The sequence below is a fragment of the Denticeps clupeoides genome, chromosome 3 (assembly GCF_900700375.1).
Source record: "Denticeps clupeoides chromosome 3, fDenClu1.1, whole genome shotgun sequence".
In the NCBI taxonomy this organism is placed as follows: domain Eukaryota; kingdom Metazoa; phylum Chordata; class Actinopteri; order Clupeiformes; family Denticipitidae; genus Denticeps; species Denticeps clupeoides.
The window spans coordinates 3,478,805-3,494,801 of NC_041709.1; the positions used below are offsets into that span (position 1 = coordinate 3,478,805).

Sequence of the window (15,997 nt, forward strand, 5' to 3'; positions counted from 1 at the left end):
GGCGGAGCATGTTGGGACAGCATGTTGGGGCGGAGCTGGAGCTATGTCATAAATTCCATAATGCTAAGCCTAGTCTTCTGGAAAAGGTAGCCCTTGCTGCATTAAAGTCTGCCTGTTTTTTTTTTAAAAAGTTTTTTGCAATTTAAAGTCAGATTTTTTCTACATTTTTTCGCGCTTCTTTTCCTCACATACAGAACTCTGTCGCCACCTATGGGCGAATGTCTGGAACACGAGACATATTAAATATTACACTTAAATTACATTGCCAGACGGCAAGTGAACAACAGAACATTTCACTGTACACATAATGCGCATTAGAAAGGAGAAATGTTCAACCTATGCACTTAAAATTAGTAACATGTGGCATAGTGCATAACTTCAACCATTACAGTAGAGCAACCACGACTAGGTGTGTTAAAGGATCGTAATAAAATAGCACAAATGAAACAGTTCACAAATGACAATTTCCAGAAGAACAGTAACAGCTTAACACCCTACAGTAACGGACTAGCAACACTTAACATTTGTACACACTACATTAAGTCACGTCAGATGTGTGAAATGTGTGTAAGCTTAAGTTACACAGTCTTTAAACCAACATGGAGGCCGTCTGCCACGAGCTGGGGTTGTGCGAGTGTCCTCAGTGTCCCAACAACCAGGAAAAGCAACTCTCATACTTGTACGTCCATCATGTGGCAGGCTCTCGGGAGCAGCAGGAACTTGGGATTTGGTTAAACGTGACGCGTGCCGTTTCTCGCCACCAGCCAATAGAGAAGTACTCAGGCCTACGTTCCCTTTTATTCCCAGTGGCTGGGAATTGCAGGGATTACTGCTTTTCAGCTGAAATGCTTTTCCAACAGTCTTGAAGGAGTTCCCAGAGGTGTTTAGCACTTGTTGGCCCCTTTGCCTTCACTCTGCGGTCCAGCTCACCCCAAACCATCTGGATTGGGTTCAGGTCCGGTGAATGTGGAGGTCAGGTCTCCACTTTCTGTTAAGTACAGAACTCCACATGTGTTCATTCATAGTTTTGATGCCTTCAGTGAGAATCTACCAACGTAAATGGTCATGAAAATAAAGAAAACACATTGAATGAGAAGGTGTGTCCAAACTGTTGGCCTGTAGTGTACATATTAATAATTTATTTCGATAATCCTCTAATGTTATGATTTGTGTGAAATGTGAAAATGCCATAAATTCCTAACGGGAATTGCCTTATGAATACAGAAAACACGTTTTTTCACTCGTAACTGGTCAACATTGGTACAATTTCCAACGTGACGTGAACCAGCGCTGCTTGTGACCCCTCGGATCAGACCCACGCAGTGTTATAATATTGCCATGCGGAGGCAGGGCGCTGGTCCCCGTCGGTGTCGCACCCGCGTCGCCGTGAGGCGTGGCATGGGTCCCCGCCGGGTCCTCCTCTCGCGTTGTGACGGGTCATGCGCTGACCCGCTGATGCGCGCGTCCGTTCGAGAGCACTTTCCACGCGTCATGGAGCCCAACGACGCCCGACGCCTCGCCGCTTCGGGGCCCGCCGACCTCGGCAGGAGCTTCTGCATCGTCACGGGAGCGTCGAAGGGCCTGGGCCGGAGCATCGCCAGGCAGGTCGCCGCGTTGCTCAGGCCGCAGTCCACGCTGGTGCTGGTGGCTCGGTCCGGCGACAAGCTGAAGGAGCTCCAAGCGGAACTCGCCGCCTCGGGTGCGGGGGAGGCCGGCGGCCTGGTGGTCCGCCTGGTCGCCGCGGACCTCGGCGCGAAGGACGGCGTGGAGAGGGTCGTGAGGGAGGCGAGAGAAGCTTCGTCCGCCGACATCGAGCACCTGATGCTGTTCAACAACGCTGGTGAGAGGAGCTTTTTTTATCGTAACCTTGCTTTTCTGCAATCAAAAACCCTGTTTGGAAAATGCCAAGAGCAACTCAGATTGGTGTATATGTAGAAAAAAATGTTAATCGTAGACCGGATATGCATGAGGCATAATGCACTGGAACAATTGGATCTGCATGATCTCTCCAGCATGACCAGGACACAGATTACCAGAACACACAGACAAAAAAAAAAAGATTTTGAGGGTGGTAGTAGCCTAGTGGGTAACACACTCGCCTACGAACCAGAAGATCCAGGTTCAAAGCCCACTTACTACCATTGTGTCCCTGAGCCAGACACTTAACCCTAAGTTGCTCCAGGGGGGGACTGTCCCTGTAAATACTGATTGTAAGGCGCTCTGGATAAGGGCGTCTGGTAAATGCTGTAAATTGAACACCAATACTAGTATCTAAGACAACCCAGCATCATGTTTTCAACAGGAGAATCCTAATCCTCCATATTCTGTTAAATTTCTGTCGCACAGCTTCCCTTGGAGACGTGTCCCGCTACGCCCAGAGTTTCACCGACATGGACGAGGTGGACTCCTATCTGTCCTTCAACGTCAGCTCTGCCCTGAGCCTGACCGCCGGGGTTCTACAGGCGTTCCCACGTCGGCGGGGCTTGCAGCGCACCCTTGTGAACATCAGCTCGCTGTGCGCTCTGCAGCCGTTCCCCTCGTGGTCTCTGTACTGCACGGGCAAGGCGGCCAGAACGATGATGTTCAGGGTGTTGGCCGAAGAGGAGCCTGACCTCAGGGTGTTGAACTATGTGCCAGGTAAGACATATGAGGGAATCTATTGTCCTTTGGCTATCGATTACCGGTCAGTCTCGATGGCATTAGTGTTTTGTTTTGATCTCCTAGGCCCAATGGACACAGACATGCAGGTGCAGGCCAGGTCTACCTTAGACCCCAAGCTGAGGAAGGCGGTCTGTGACATGTGGTCCCAGGGTCAACTGCTGACCTGTGAGGAGTCCTGCAGTAAGCTTATGATGCTACTGCTGAAGGACGACTACCAGTCTGCAGCTCACATGGATTATTTCGATCTGTAGGGCTTGTCACTTCAAAACCTAAATTTATAACTTGCCCATGTCCGGAAAGAATGGCGGTGTCCCTTGCCAATTACACGTTCCTCCACGTTCTTTATGTGTGTAAAGTCCTGTTATTATACAGTACGTATCAACACTACTGTACTGTGAATTATTTGATCACAAATGTAAGAGTTAGATGACTGTTCATGTGTGTGCCTCTATAGGTCATGACAATTATTGCACACACACACACACACACACACACACACACACACACACACACACACACACATATATATATATATATATATATAGATGGGGGGAAAAACATTAACATTTAATTTAATCAACAAATCAATTTAAATGCCATTGTATGCCATCATATTCACTGAATAAAAAAGTAGCAGGACAAGCTACAGTTTGTTTGTGCCCATTGTTTATTTCATTGCAACATTCTATTAAAGTTTTTAATTGCAAGTTATTGGGCGTGTTGAATTTGTGAGATAATGCAGAGATTATGATGTGGACCGGCCTGGGAGGGTTGGATTTCTATCTTTGCTTAAGGAAGCTGTTGACTGAGGAGAAGTGTTGATTATTTTAAACAGTTGCCTTTGCATGAACCTCATCTAAGGATCATATTTTTATTTATGCAAAACCACTAGGGGGGGGGCTTTTTGATATATTCTTTTATTAATTTCTTTCTAAAAACAGTTCTCACTCTAGTGTTAATATACTGTTAGAATACAAGTTGAAGGAGCTCAGAGTGGAACGTCGTCTAAACTGGTGTTTGGATTAAGTTTTAATACTTAATGTGGTAGTAGCCTAGTGGGTAACACACTCGCCTATGAACCAGAAGACCCGGGTTCGATTCCCACTCACTACCATTGTGTCCCTGAGCAAGACACTTAACCCTAAATTGCTCCAGGGAGACTGTCCCTGTAACTACTGATTGTAAGTCGCTCTGGATAAGGGCCTCTGATAAATGCTGTAAATGTAAATACGGACCTTGGCTTTACAAAGTCAGGAAATGTTGGTCACGTGTACGTAATCCAGCAATAATGTGGGATGCCACAGAATAGTAAATCATGAACCAGTCAAGTCAGACATAAATTCCAGTGACAGCTCAGAGGTGAAGCAGTAGCTTGTCTTGCCTACAGTTATACAGGAAGTGTATTTCAGGACAATCAGCATAGCAGTGGTCTCATGCTTTTTGAAAGATTGACTGGAAGGCTGTAAATGAAGTGAGACCGAAAGAGTGCCAATAATTGAGCCTTGTGGAACACCGCACAAAAAGATGTGACCTTCCAAAATGTATGGTTAATGCCGTAATAAATAAATAGAGGAAAAGCACTGAAGAGCTTTGTTCTTTTCCCACAACAAAATGCTTCATCTGCTGCTGCAGTTACATGGTGAATTGTATCAGAGGTTCCTTTCAGATCTAACAGAATCAGAATTTAACAGCTATTAGAATCTCCAGCATGTGGTTTATCAAATACAACTGTTCTTGTCAAGACCTTTTTTTTTTTTTTTTTTAATTATACAGCTTTTCTTGAAGACGTGTCCAACTATGCCGATAATTTCACTAACATGGACGAGGTAGACTCCTATCTGTCTTTCGGTGTTAATTCTGCCCTGAGCTTCACCACCAGGGTTCTCAAGGCTTTTTCAAGCTGGATGGGTTTGCGGGGCACCACTGTGAACATCAGCTCAATGTCTGAAGTTCAGCCGTTCCCTATTGTGTAGTGCACTGGTACTGGAACACAATGTTCAGAGCATTGACTAAAGACCTCAGGGTGTTGAATTATGGTTGATGTGTTACATTTAATGCATTCAACTTGCCACCACAGATTAGCTTGTCAGCCATTTAATGCTTAAATATCAAGATGAACAGTTGATACAAAACTAAACCTTTAGACCTTTAGCAAATCAGCTCTGTTAGATGTGTTATTATTGTGGATGAGTGTGGGCAGCTGGGACAGGGCGTAGAAATCATCTCCACAGTTGCATCACTCGCTGCTGATGTCGAGCGGTCCACTGCAGTCACTTGATTCCAAAACGTATAACTTTTTGACTGTGAGAGGATGACTCTTTTTTTATTTACTAATTCATTCCACACAATGGTAGTAAGTGTCTTACCCACTAGGCTACTAGCACCATTTAGAATTAATGTTGTATTCTATTCGACCACAAGGTGTCGGTGGCGAAGAAAACCATTTGTGAAGCTCAGCAAACCATAAAAAAAAGCTATAAAATGTTAAGTAAATGGTTACAGAACTCGCCCCGGTTCGCGTTTCCTAACACAACCTAACCGGATCCGTGACAGGAACACCCGGAAGCGCGGCCGGCGCACGCCGCTCTGATTGGCTGGCAGAGGGGGCGGGGCGGGGCGGAAACACGCTCCCATTGGTTTAAATGAAGACGCGAGGACGGAGGCGCTCCGGCCGCACGTCTGACGCGCGATGGAGCCGGACGCCAGCGTAACGTCGGAGCCGAGGGGCCTCGGCAGGAGCTTCTGCATCGTCACCGGTGCGTCGAAGGGCTTCGGGAGGAGCATCGCCAGGCAGGTCGCCGCGTTGCTCCGGCCGCAGTCCACGCTGGTGCTGGTGGCTCGGTCCGGCGACAAGCTGCAGGAGCTCCGCGCGGAGGTGGAGGCCGGCGGCCTGGTGGTCCGTGCGGTCGCCGCGGACCTCGGCGCGAAAGGCGGCGTGGAGAGGGTCGTGAGGGAGGCGAGAGAAGCGTCGTCCGCCGACATCGAGCACCTGATGCTGTTCAACAACGCTGGTGGGTGGAGCCGCTGCGCGAATCGACGCGTTGAGTTTTATTCGTTTTCAGGGGCCGATCGGAAGTTTAGGGTCATCCAGAAAGGTTTTTGGATGAATTATTTGGTGTATAAAAGCGACATCAACTGGCTCAAGGTTCCAGTCCAGAAGTTGTTCTTAAGTGACTGGTAGCTGGAAAAGGCTGTTAATGATTGAATATCTGCGTACATTCAGTGGAATTTGATCAGTTCCATGCAGTGTTTTGTTGACCCAAGTGTCACTTCGTTGTTCATTAGAACATAGCAGATCAGTTGGAATGACTAAATGATGATAATGATTTAGCGCATCAGCAGATGTCGATTTGACTACGTGATTTTATTATTTGTACGAGTTTTTATTAGTAGTACTGTACTGGTGCTACAATTAGACAAAGTTACATACTGACAAAGCATGTTACACAGACAAACTGGGCTACATAAAGAATAACATTTAACTAAAACATGTATACAAGAATGAGACAGACCGCAAATAATAAATGTGTAAAGTAAAATTGTGAAAATTTTGCTGTGAAATGGAATGGTGCATTAATAGAGGATATTACAGATAGATAATATAACAGAGGTGTGTGTGTGTGTGTGTGTGTGTGTGTGTGTGTGTGTGTGTGTGTGTCTCAGTCCAGGGTGAAAAGTTCCTGAGCGTTCAGGTGCCTGATGGCCAGGTAGTGTCTGCTCGGCTGCTTCTGTACCTTTTTTGGTTAGGGCTGTGTGGAGGTCCTTCACAATGCTGGTGGCTTTCCTGGTGCCACGTGTGTGGTAAATGTCCATTACGGAGGGAAGACAGACTCCGATGATCGAGCGTAGAAGTCATTCAGTGCATCTGGTAGGGAGGTGTCACTGTCACAGGCAGAGGTTGTAGTCCTGCAGTTTGTGACAGCCTGGATGCCCTGCCACATGCGGAACATGTCACCGCTGGCCTGGAAGTGGCTGTGAACTTTCTGGGCTCCACCCAGTACGCACTGGCGACGTTACTAAATCCACATGTTGATGGAGTTTAGGGAGAACTGGGTGTTTTTACTAAATGGCCCTAAACTTTTGAACTGTAGCGTATATGCCGATATGTGTTTCTAGTCTGAGTGAAGTTGATTTGTTAACTATTCATATGATGTCCGAATCTTAATCGCACAGCTTCCCTTGGAGACGTGTCCCGCTACGCCCAGAGTTTCACCGACATGGACGAGGTGGACTCCTATCTGTCCTTCAACGTCAGCTCCGCCCTGAGCCTGACCGCCGGGGTCCTGAAGGCGTTCCCACAGCGGCCGGGTTTGCGGCGCACCGTCGTCAATGTCAGCTCGCTGTGCGCCCTGGAGCCGTTCCCCACCTGGGTTCTGTACTGCACCGGCAAGGCGGCGAGGGACATGATGTTCAGAGTGTTGGCTAAAGAGGAGCCTGACCTCAGGGTGTTGAACTACGCACCAGGTAGGTCATTTGTGTAATGAGGGTTTTTCCATTAATGATTACAGCTGGGTGAACATATGCGCGTTTTCCAGGTCCACTGGACACAGACATGCAGGTGGAGGCCAGGTCCACTTCAGACCCCACCCTGAAGAAGACGGTCTTCGACTTGCGCGACAAGGGTCAGCTGCTGACCTGTGAGCAGTCGTGCAGTAAGCTGGTGAAGGTACTGCTGAAGGACGACTACCAGTCAGGAGTTCACCTGGACTACTTTGAGCTGTAGGGAATCTGACCGCTTGTCATGTCTCAGGTCGGAGTTGGGTGTTCTGGTAATGGATGGGGTGATTGCTCATGTCCTCAATACAAGAAAAATGTGCCTTTTGAAGTAACACAAACTTAGATGTATTTTTATATAATGTGACTGCAGGATAGTATTGTTTATCCTGTAGGATATAATAATCCTATATTATTTATAGTATTATTCTGGATGTATTGTTCTAAACAGTCCAAGAAAAGTTGATTTTGTCACTCATTCAATGTGGCATTGTTTCGATGTGCTTCTGCAGTGTCACGGCATTCAGTGGCATTCATAACGTGTTTTATTAATATATATATACTGTATAATTCTCTTTATGACCGTGCCAAGAAATATGGACCAAGCTGGGGTTTTTTTTTCCCCCATCTTCTGTTGTCTTTTATTATGACAATTGTTATTATGACATATTCACAATTGTTAATACAGTCATGTGCCATGTGATTTGAATGAATCATATATTAAGATAATACATGGGTCAGCTGCTGCATTACGCCACATTTAGGTCTCCACTGTCCTCGTGAACTCAACAAGACCTAAGAGGACCTTGAGGAGCATTTGCCACCATGACATTAGCGGGAAGATAATTTAGAGGCCGTGTATTATAATGCTGAAAGGCCTTGCTGCCAATGCGGAAACCAGTGAATTATGTGCATTATGGTTGGTTTGCAGCCATGCAGCAAACTGTGATTCACTGTGTGACCACCATCATGACCAGTCAGCAGTTTGGTCTCCAGTAACTCTTCTGTTTGGTTAAAACTGACTCTGGCCAAGGCTTGGGTGCCTATGACCCCATTGCTGCTTCACCCAATAATTTTTCTAAATGAATCTGTTTTATTCACTACATCTCGCGCAAGATTTTCATGCTTTTTTTTTTTTTTAAGATTATTAATTTTATTCATCTATGATTAAGACAAATGTTTATTAAATAATTATTAAAGAAAAAGGGTCAGTTTCATTCATGGATAAGACAAGTCCTTGACTAAAGAGCAATTCAATGACACTCTTCTTTCAAACACACATAATGCTAAGCATGCAGCTTTATGCACTGTAAAGTATGTGGTTTCCATCATGAAACTGCATGCTAATTACATCAGTTTTCAGTTAGTTCACTCCATTATTTCATACCAACATCTTAACAGGACCTATATTCGTGCCGCCCTCTACTTACGCAGGGGCAGTGGTGGCCTAGCGGTTAAGGAAGCGGCCCCGTAATCAGAAGGTTGCCGGTTCGAATCCCGATCTGCCAAGGTGCCACTGAGCAAAGCGCCGTCCCCACACACTGCTCCCCGGGTGCCTGTCATGGCTGCCCACTGCTCACTCAGGGTGATGGATTAAATGCAGAGGACAAATTTCACTGTGTGCACTGTGCTGCTGTGTATCACGTGTAACAATCACTTCACTTTCACTTATTATTAAAATAAAGTTTATAGTTTCCTCGCCGCACCTAGCAGGGCGAGTCGGGAATGTGCCCTGATCCTCTGAGCAATGCTCTCCTGTCGCCTTCTGCAGAACATCAGAGCACCTAGCTGCACAGCACATGGCCTTGTGTCCCTCCTTTTCCCTACATCCCCACAGTAAACAGTTTGTTTCAATGAGGCCATGGAAGCCTTAAAAGAACTCCGCTTGTTTAGAGAGATGGCACCTCGTATAAATACCGCACGGCTAATCCAGTAGAGGTGCCAAGAGATACTACTGGGCTGGGGTTTTTTTTTCGTGCAGCAGCACATATCCCGTCCTGTTCGGGTTTCTGGTATGAACTTTGCGGTATTTCGATACGTGTCGGTGGCAAATAATTTTGAATATGTTTCAGTCTCCACATGTCAGAGATGACCGTGCACGTGCTTGCAGCCGCAATGTGGCTACGTGGTGGTCCTTCATTAACGCAGGTGATTAACGGCCTTTGAGTCGGGAGTAACGTGTGTGAGGCGTAGCCGAGAGCTTTCGTTCGGCCCCACACTATATCTCACCGGTGACAGGCAGACACAGCTGCCAGACTAAAATACTACTGGGCCAGAACCAACAACTCCCAAAAAGGAGGAAGCTTCCTACGGAAATCGGTCCCCGTTAGGACCTTGCACGTGTTCTCATCTTCTCACCCTCAGGCGTTGCAAAAGACCAGCGACCCCTCTTGTGGAGGTGGTTCAGCCTGAAGGAGATCGAGCCCATTTTTGGCGGGCCAGGGGTCGGGTGGAGAAGGGCTCAGGTGCAGCAGGGACGCTTTGCTGGGGAGCGGCACTCTCATTGCTGCCCTTCCTCACCTGTATCATGACTGTGGAGAAAATGGAGGCAGTGGAGATCTTTGCTGCTGGGGAGAAGGGACGTGGCCTGCGGGCCACCAGAGAGCTGAAAGCTGGGGAGGTGGTGTTCGCTGAGGCCAGTTACGCGGCGGTGGTCTTCGACAGGTGGGTGCTGAGAATCAGATATAGAAACGTATTAAAAACTTCTTCAATCCCAGGCGACATCACTTGATGATACTTGATATGTTAGAAAAATTGTTTGCAACACGAAAAATTCAATTGTATATCACCCCTTAAATATCAGCTGGTATCAGCCAATAGCTAAATTTGACTACATGTTAATAGCCAGCCTTGTGTCTGAATCCTGAGACTGTAAACATGGGTAGATGGATCCAACTGGCTCTCTACACAAGAAGATATATAGCTATTAAAAGAAATTTCATTAAACATTTTTGGATTAACCATTTTTGGATTCATGGAAAGGCCAAGCACTCAATTATTTATTTATTTATTTATTTATTTTGAGTGATTGCCTTTCCATGAATCCAAAAATGGGATTCAGATACTCAAAACCAGCAGCGAGTGTTTGAGGTCACAGATTACATCTGCAACGCCATGTTGTAAACATGTCAGTTTTAAGGATTGCGTGCTACGTGTTTTCAGCGTGAACCTGCTAAATATCATACGGCTTTAGATGGAAAACTCTGATCCCTGCCTGGCTTGTTTATAAGTTACTCCAGCTACTGCTTTGCAAATGAGTAGAGCCTACTGGTTTAGACTGGCACATACCCAAAAGAAGGTGGCAGCCACCCAGTTCACAAGCTCACCACAGGAGTTCTGCATGGGGAAGCCTTGTAAATGCAGTGGTAAATGCACTTTAAATACACCAAGAAACAGATACATGATGTGTATACCAACATTTTTTTCCAATGATTCTAGTTGATTGCTCTGAAAAGTAAGAGATCAGTCCTGTAAATGATGTGTCTTTATATTCTTTTTGATTGTGATATTTCATATGTGATATGAATGGCAAAGATTCCCATGATACTATGATAGGGGCAGTGGTGGTTGCCGGTTCAAATCCCGATCTGCCAAGGCGCCACTGAGGTGCCACTGAGCAAAGCACCGTCCCCACACACACTGCTCCCCGGGCGCCTGTCATGGCTGCCCACTGCTCACTCAGGGTGATGGGTTAAATGCAGAGGACAAATTTCACTGTGTGCATCGTGTGCTGTGCTGCTGTGTATCACATGTGACAATAACTTCACTTTAAACTAGACAACACTATACCGATAGGATGCCCACAGTAACATTGCTATCACAATAAGGACAGTTTTGTGCTAAAATATTACAAGACATTTCTATACAATATGATAATGTTTTTTTTATAACTGAAGAAACTGAAGTAGAAATTCATTTTTAAAATGTTTGTTTTAAAACTGTGTTTTAAAATCACTACTGCCTTGACAATGTGCCTAGTGATGAGGCTGAAGCAGACGTGCAGAGCCCTGGGTTTTTTAAAGAGAGGAATGACAGGACATGTGCTGAGTGTCACAGGCTATGTAATGTCATCTCAGAATAGTTGGTTACGTAAATGCTTCAGGAGTCCGGGTTGCTTTGGTCTGAAAGTTAATGCCTAGTGAGAGGGCAATGAGGGCATACATGCACTAGCATACTGCCTGGCATACATTTGCTTCACATTTTAGTAGTAAACTCATTTACAGAAATACATGGTTTCTTTAAATAGACATTTTTCAAGGTCAGTAGTCTTATATTGCATCAAAAATTGTATTGTAGGATATTTCACAACTGCTCTTTAAAACATTTAAATCTGCCACGTTCAAACAGATGAGGTTATGGGTTTTTAAGGAACAAGTGAACGGATTTGAACATTTTTAAAGCATGATTACGAAATCTGTGTATTTTCCAACCTTGTGAACTATAGGTCTCCACTTTCTTTGGGCCCTTTGGGTTCAAACTAAATTTAAGCATTGAATGCAATTTATCAAAAAATGTATGACCCTAGACTTGACCTCTCTAAATTTCTGACTCCAGTCTGTCTATGCAGGTGTGCCACAGCTGCTTCCGTCGCCAGGCCAACCTGCATCGCTGTGCCCAGTGCAGGTTTGCTCACTACTGTGACCGCACTTGCCAACGTGCTGCCTGGGAGGAGCATAAACAAGAGTGTGCTGCCATTAAAAACCTTGGAAATGTCCCCAAGGAGAACATCCGGTGGGTAAATATGTTCACAACGGTTTTAAATACGGTCCAAACATAGTTCCTAGATGGACGCCACATTCTGTTGGCATGTGAAGGATCTTTGTGTTGTGAGCATGTTACAGATTTGTTACTCTGGCCCCAGTCTTGCAGCTCGTGCCCTGTGGCACATGCGGAAGTACGGTGGAAAAGTGTCTGATAGCCAGCTTACCACTCTGGACATGTTGGAGGACCATGTGTCTGAAATTTCTCCTGAAGACCTCAAATCACTCCAGGCTGATGTCCAGACCTTCCAGGCTTACTGGCCGCGCAACACCCGGCGGTTTGGGGACAGCTATGTCTCTCACATCCTCGGAGTGGTGGGCATTGCTGTCTTATCATTATTTTTCATTTTCAGTGACCGTGACCAATAGCCGTAATGATCAGGATTTCCAATTTGAAGGATTGGCAGCATTTTTTACATTTTCACCCATACTCTATTACCCTTTTGAACTTGCTAGATCATTTGTAATGCCTTCACTCTGAGCGACCAGAGGGGACTTCAGGCAGTGGGAGTCGGCATCTTCCCCAACCTGTGTCTGGTCAACCATGACTGCTGGCCCAACTGCACCGTTATCCTCAACCATGGCAAGTGTGTATCATCTCACCCATACACACACTCATACACACACAATAACGCACCACTGCCTTTTCAGGCACAATGCCCATATATCCATTTGCTCCTTTTTGTTGTTGTATGTTGTAGTAAGACCGCTCTGGACTCAACCCTTCATTCTCAGAGGAGGTGGGTTGGCCCAACGTGACTTGGGCTGACAAGTCACGATTGGTGTGGTGGCATTTATTATCTTGCTTAATGTATTCATTTTTGTTCTGTCAGATAACAACAGAAAAAGGCATGATGTCCTTGTGACTTACACATGACTCTTTGTTATTTGATTTGTGTACAAAAGACCCACTGACTTGCATGTTTTGCAATGCAAGCATGCAGTCATCATGTAATTGTAGATTTGTGCAGATGACTCTTTCTTCTTCTTCTTGTTTTTTTTTTTTAGATAAAATATGAATATGTGAGTGCATCACTTTAAAGGGTGGCTCAATGACCCCTGGGTGCAAATTTCCAACTCTATATTTTTACTGGCCCTGATGAATTGGCACATCACCTAATGCATTGATTTTATAACAGCTGACCTGACAGTGACGTTTGAAAATTTTGCATGGATCTATTTCAGTATTTTTTTTATACCATTGTGTTAAACTCTCTGATATATACCATTGTGCATATTCTCTGATGCTCTACTTGAAATCACACATTCACAGAATTGAGCTACGGTCCCTTGGAACGATTGCTGAGGGTGAAGAGCTGACAGTGTCATATGTTGACTTCCTGAACCTGTCAAAGGAACGCCAGCGCCTGCTCAAGCAACAATACTACTTTGACTGCAAATGTGAGCACTGCAGCACAGGCATTAAAGATGACCTGATGATGGCTGTCCAAGACGAGGATGGCAAAAAGGTGGGTTTACTACATGTAAGGCATTTAGCAGGCACCCTTATCCAGTTACAGGGACTGTCTCCACAGGGTTAAGTGTCGGTAGTAAGTGTGGATTAAACCTGGCTCTTCAGGTTCATACGCACGCGTCTTTACCCACTAGGCTACTGCCTTGCATCTTGCATTTGCAATATGTGTAAATATAGTGTTTTCTTTTTAAAGCAGGCAATGCATGTGTTTACTCTTCAGCTGGGCATTGATACTTTCAAGAAAAAAGCTACATAAAGCACATGGATAAAAATACATACCAATCCGTTTAAGGGCTGAACATTTTAATTATGCAAATATGCACCCACTGTAAAATGGAATTGCAATACTGACACAATGTAGATATAATTGTGCCTTTGTGAACCCACTGAATCAAAAGATTTCGTTTAGACATGCAGTACACTACAGTTCTGTCACCTAGTGGTAACAAAAAAAAAAAGAGAAAGAGCACTAGGACAAAATCAAATGTCATGATTGTCATATATGTTTGTTCAGTTTTTCTGAGTTTTTTTTTGGGGGGGGGGGCCATCATTCACATTCTTAGCAGTTTGGGACAGGATCCTCAGAATGGTTATTGAAGTGTTTTGCCCTCAGCCTTCCCCAGAGCAAGTGAAGGAGGTGACAGAGTTAAGCCTGCAGACTCTGGAGAAGATTGAGAAAGCTCGCACCATGGGCGACTACCATGAGGTTCAGCCGCATTGAATAATTATAGCACAAGAATTCAAATATATTTAAATTTTCTCAGGTCGCTCTCCTCTGCTCAGGTGATGAAGCTGTGCTACGAGTGCCTGGAGAAGCAGGAGCCGGTGTTAGCTGACACTCACCTCTACCACCTGCGTGTGCTGAGTGCTGCTAGCGAAGTGCTGTCTTACCAGCTGTCCTTCAAGGAAGCGGCAGGATACGCCCGCAGGATGGTGGAGGGATACATGTGAGGGAGTCAGCTAGCTGCCTTACAGCAATGACATTAGTCATTCTAGAGATGTTCTGCAGTTTCAGAATCGCATGTAAAATTTTAATTCTGGCTTTATTTCAGGAAACTATACCACCCGAACAATGCCCAGTTGGGCATGGCAATCATGAGAGCAGGTGTCACTAACTGGCACGCTGGGCTCATTGAGTTGGGCCATGGCATGATATGCAAAGCCTATGCAATACTCATGGTCACCCATGGTCCTCACCATCCCATCACAAAGGACTTGGAGGTATAATGCATGCATCAAAGTCTAAAACATTTTTTAGGTCCTAAAAGCTTTTATTACACTCGCCTATGAACCAGAAGACCCGGGTTCAAATCCCACTTACTACCATTGTGTCCCTGAGCAAGACACTTAACCCTATGTTGCTCCAGGGGGACTGTCCCCTGTAACTACTGATTGTAAGTCGCTCTGGATAAGGGCGTCTGATAAATGCTGTAAATGTATTACGCCCCATAAGGGTTACCCCCAAAAAGAAGTCAGATGTGCACCACATTAAATCACTTTTTGTCCTCTATTTATTGATTATTGCTTTTTAAAGATTGCTTTATTACACCCTCAGGCAATGCGCACACAAACAGAGGTGGAGCTTCGTATGTTCAGGGAGAACGAGTGCGTGTACCAGAGCATGCGTGAAGCTGCCCTGCAAGGCAAGCCAATGGCTGAACCCATCGAAGAGCAAGCAGAGAGCCTCAGCAAGAGCAGGAAATAAGTAAATCCAGCAGGAGCAGTGCAATGGTCATTGTCTTCGACAAATAAACATGCACTTTTTTTTTTTTTTTTTTTTAAACAGACCCAGTGTACAGTATGTGTGGCTCATTGTGTTTCTGCTGAGAATTGTGAATTCATACAGGAGTTGTGCAAAACTTTTCAAAAGGATGTATTAACATGAATTAGTTGCTTTAAAAATAAATAAAAAAATAAAAAAAGTATTTGACGTTCACACACAGACATTCAAAACCTCCTCAATGCCACGGAGCACATGATTTTGCAATTTCAGCAATGATGAAAAGGGTCAATGCAAATTAACCAAACATATTTGCCCATTATTACATCCCCTCATACCAAGGATAGGTGGTAGTAGCCTAGTGGGTAAGACACTCGCCTATGAACCAAAAGACCCGGGTTCAAATCCCACTTACTGCCATTGTGTCCCTGAGCAAGACTGTCCCTGTAAATACTGATTGTAAGTCGCTCTGGATAAGGGCGTCTGATAAATGCTGTAAATGGATAGTCTCCCATCACTCAGGTTGGAAGTCAAATCAAGCTTGTTTGTAGAACCAATTGGACAGATTTGAGTTGTTAGGATGACATTCCTCCCCCAACAACATAATCTGGGAAAACTATTGATGGGGGTGTGCATGGTATGCAATAAATCCACCAGTGCAGGCCTAGCAGCTGAGGAAGCAGACTCTTAAGTGGAAAGGCTGCAGTTGAAATCCTGAAAGGCAGAGTTACCACTGCTCCCCATGCACCACTCATGGCTGCCCAGAGTTGTGCCACCACATTTCATTGCATGACATTCACAAAGTGGCATGATTGCATAACCCAAGATCTCCCTGCTGAATACAACTTCAGAGAGAATTTAAATAAATAAAAAACCCCACAAGACAGT

The 15,997-nt window shown here is 45.2% G+C and overlaps 3 protein-coding genes across 3 annotated transcripts; all 3 read left to right on the forward strand.

Moving 5' to 3' along the window:
• The first annotated feature begins 1,390 nt into the window (after nucleotides 1-1,390).
• LOC114786778 (sepiapterin reductase-like) lies at nucleotides 1,391-3,337 on the forward strand. The gene is made up of 3 exons (XM_028974231.1): nucleotides 1,391-1,840; nucleotides 2,347-2,637; nucleotides 2,725-3,337. The coding sequence occupies exons 1-3, from the start codon at nucleotides 1,399-1,401 to the stop codon at nucleotides 2,910-2,912; spliced, it is 921 nt and encodes a 306-aa protein (XP_028830064.1). The 5' UTR covers nucleotides 1,391-1,398; the 3' UTR covers nucleotides 2,913-3,337.
• A 1,977-nt stretch (nucleotides 3,338-5,314) lies between these two features.
• Nucleotides 5,315-8,290, forward strand: spra (sepiapterin reductase a). Its single transcript, XM_028973742.1, has 3 exons — nucleotides 5,315-5,672; nucleotides 6,835-7,125; nucleotides 7,197-8,290. The coding sequence occupies exons 1-3, from the start codon at nucleotides 5,351-5,353 to the stop codon at nucleotides 7,382-7,384; spliced, it is 801 nt and encodes a 266-aa protein (XP_028829575.1). The 5' UTR covers nucleotides 5,315-5,350; the 3' UTR covers nucleotides 7,385-8,290.
• A 1,231-nt stretch (nucleotides 8,291-9,521) lies between these two features.
• On the forward strand, nucleotides 9,522-15,991 carry smyd1a (SET and MYND domain containing 1a). The gene is made up of 10 exons (XM_028973652.1): nucleotides 9,522-9,819; nucleotides 11,710-11,886; nucleotides 12,017-12,230; nucleotides 12,372-12,502; nucleotides 12,617-12,655; nucleotides 13,189-13,384; nucleotides 14,003-14,095; nucleotides 14,173-14,336; nucleotides 14,442-14,610; nucleotides 14,945-15,991. The coding sequence occupies exons 1-10, from the start codon at nucleotides 9,683-9,685 to the stop codon at nucleotides 15,092-15,094; spliced, it is 1,470 nt and encodes a 489-aa protein (XP_028829485.1). The 5' UTR covers nucleotides 9,522-9,682; the 3' UTR covers nucleotides 15,095-15,991.
• The last annotated feature ends 6 nt before the right edge of the window (nucleotides 15,992-15,997 follow it).

Excerpts from the sequence above, each read along its gene's own strand:
- LOC114786778 (XM_028974231.1), top strand. The coding sequence starts at position 1,399 with ATGGGTCCCCGCCGGGTCCTCCTCTCGCGTTGTGACGGGTCATGCGCT. Across the intron at positions 1,841-2,346 it reads GATGCTGTTCAACAACGCTG|CTTCCCTTGGAGACGTGTCC; the intron begins GTGAGAGGAGCT and ends TCTGTCGCACAG. Across the intron at positions 2,638-2,724 it reads GGTGTTGAACTATGTGCCAG|GCCCAATGGACACAGACATG; the intron begins GTAAGACATATG and ends TTGATCTCCTAG.
- spra (XM_028973742.1), top strand. The coding sequence starts at position 5,351 with ATGGAGCCGGACGCCAGCGTAACGTCGGAGCCGAGGGGCCTCGGCAGG. Across the intron at positions 5,673-6,834 it reads GATGCTGTTCAACAACGCTG|CTTCCCTTGGAGACGTGTCC; the intron begins GTGGGTGGAGCC and ends TTAATCGCACAG. Across the intron at positions 7,126-7,196 it reads GGTGTTGAACTACGCACCAG|GTCCACTGGACACAGACATG; the intron begins GTAGGTCATTTG and ends CGCGTTTTCCAG.
- smyd1a (XM_028973652.1), top strand. The coding sequence starts at position 9,683 with ATGACTGTGGAGAAAATGGAGGCAGTGGAGATCTTTGCTGCTGGGGAG. Across the intron at positions 13,385-14,002 it reads AAGACGAGGATGGCAAAAAG|CCTTCCCCAGAGCAAGTGAA; the intron begins GTGGGTTTACTA and ends TTTTGCCCTCAG. Across the intron at positions 14,611-14,944 it reads CCATCACAAAGGACTTGGAG|GCAATGCGCACACAAACAGA; the intron begins GTATAATGCATG and ends TTACACCCTCAG.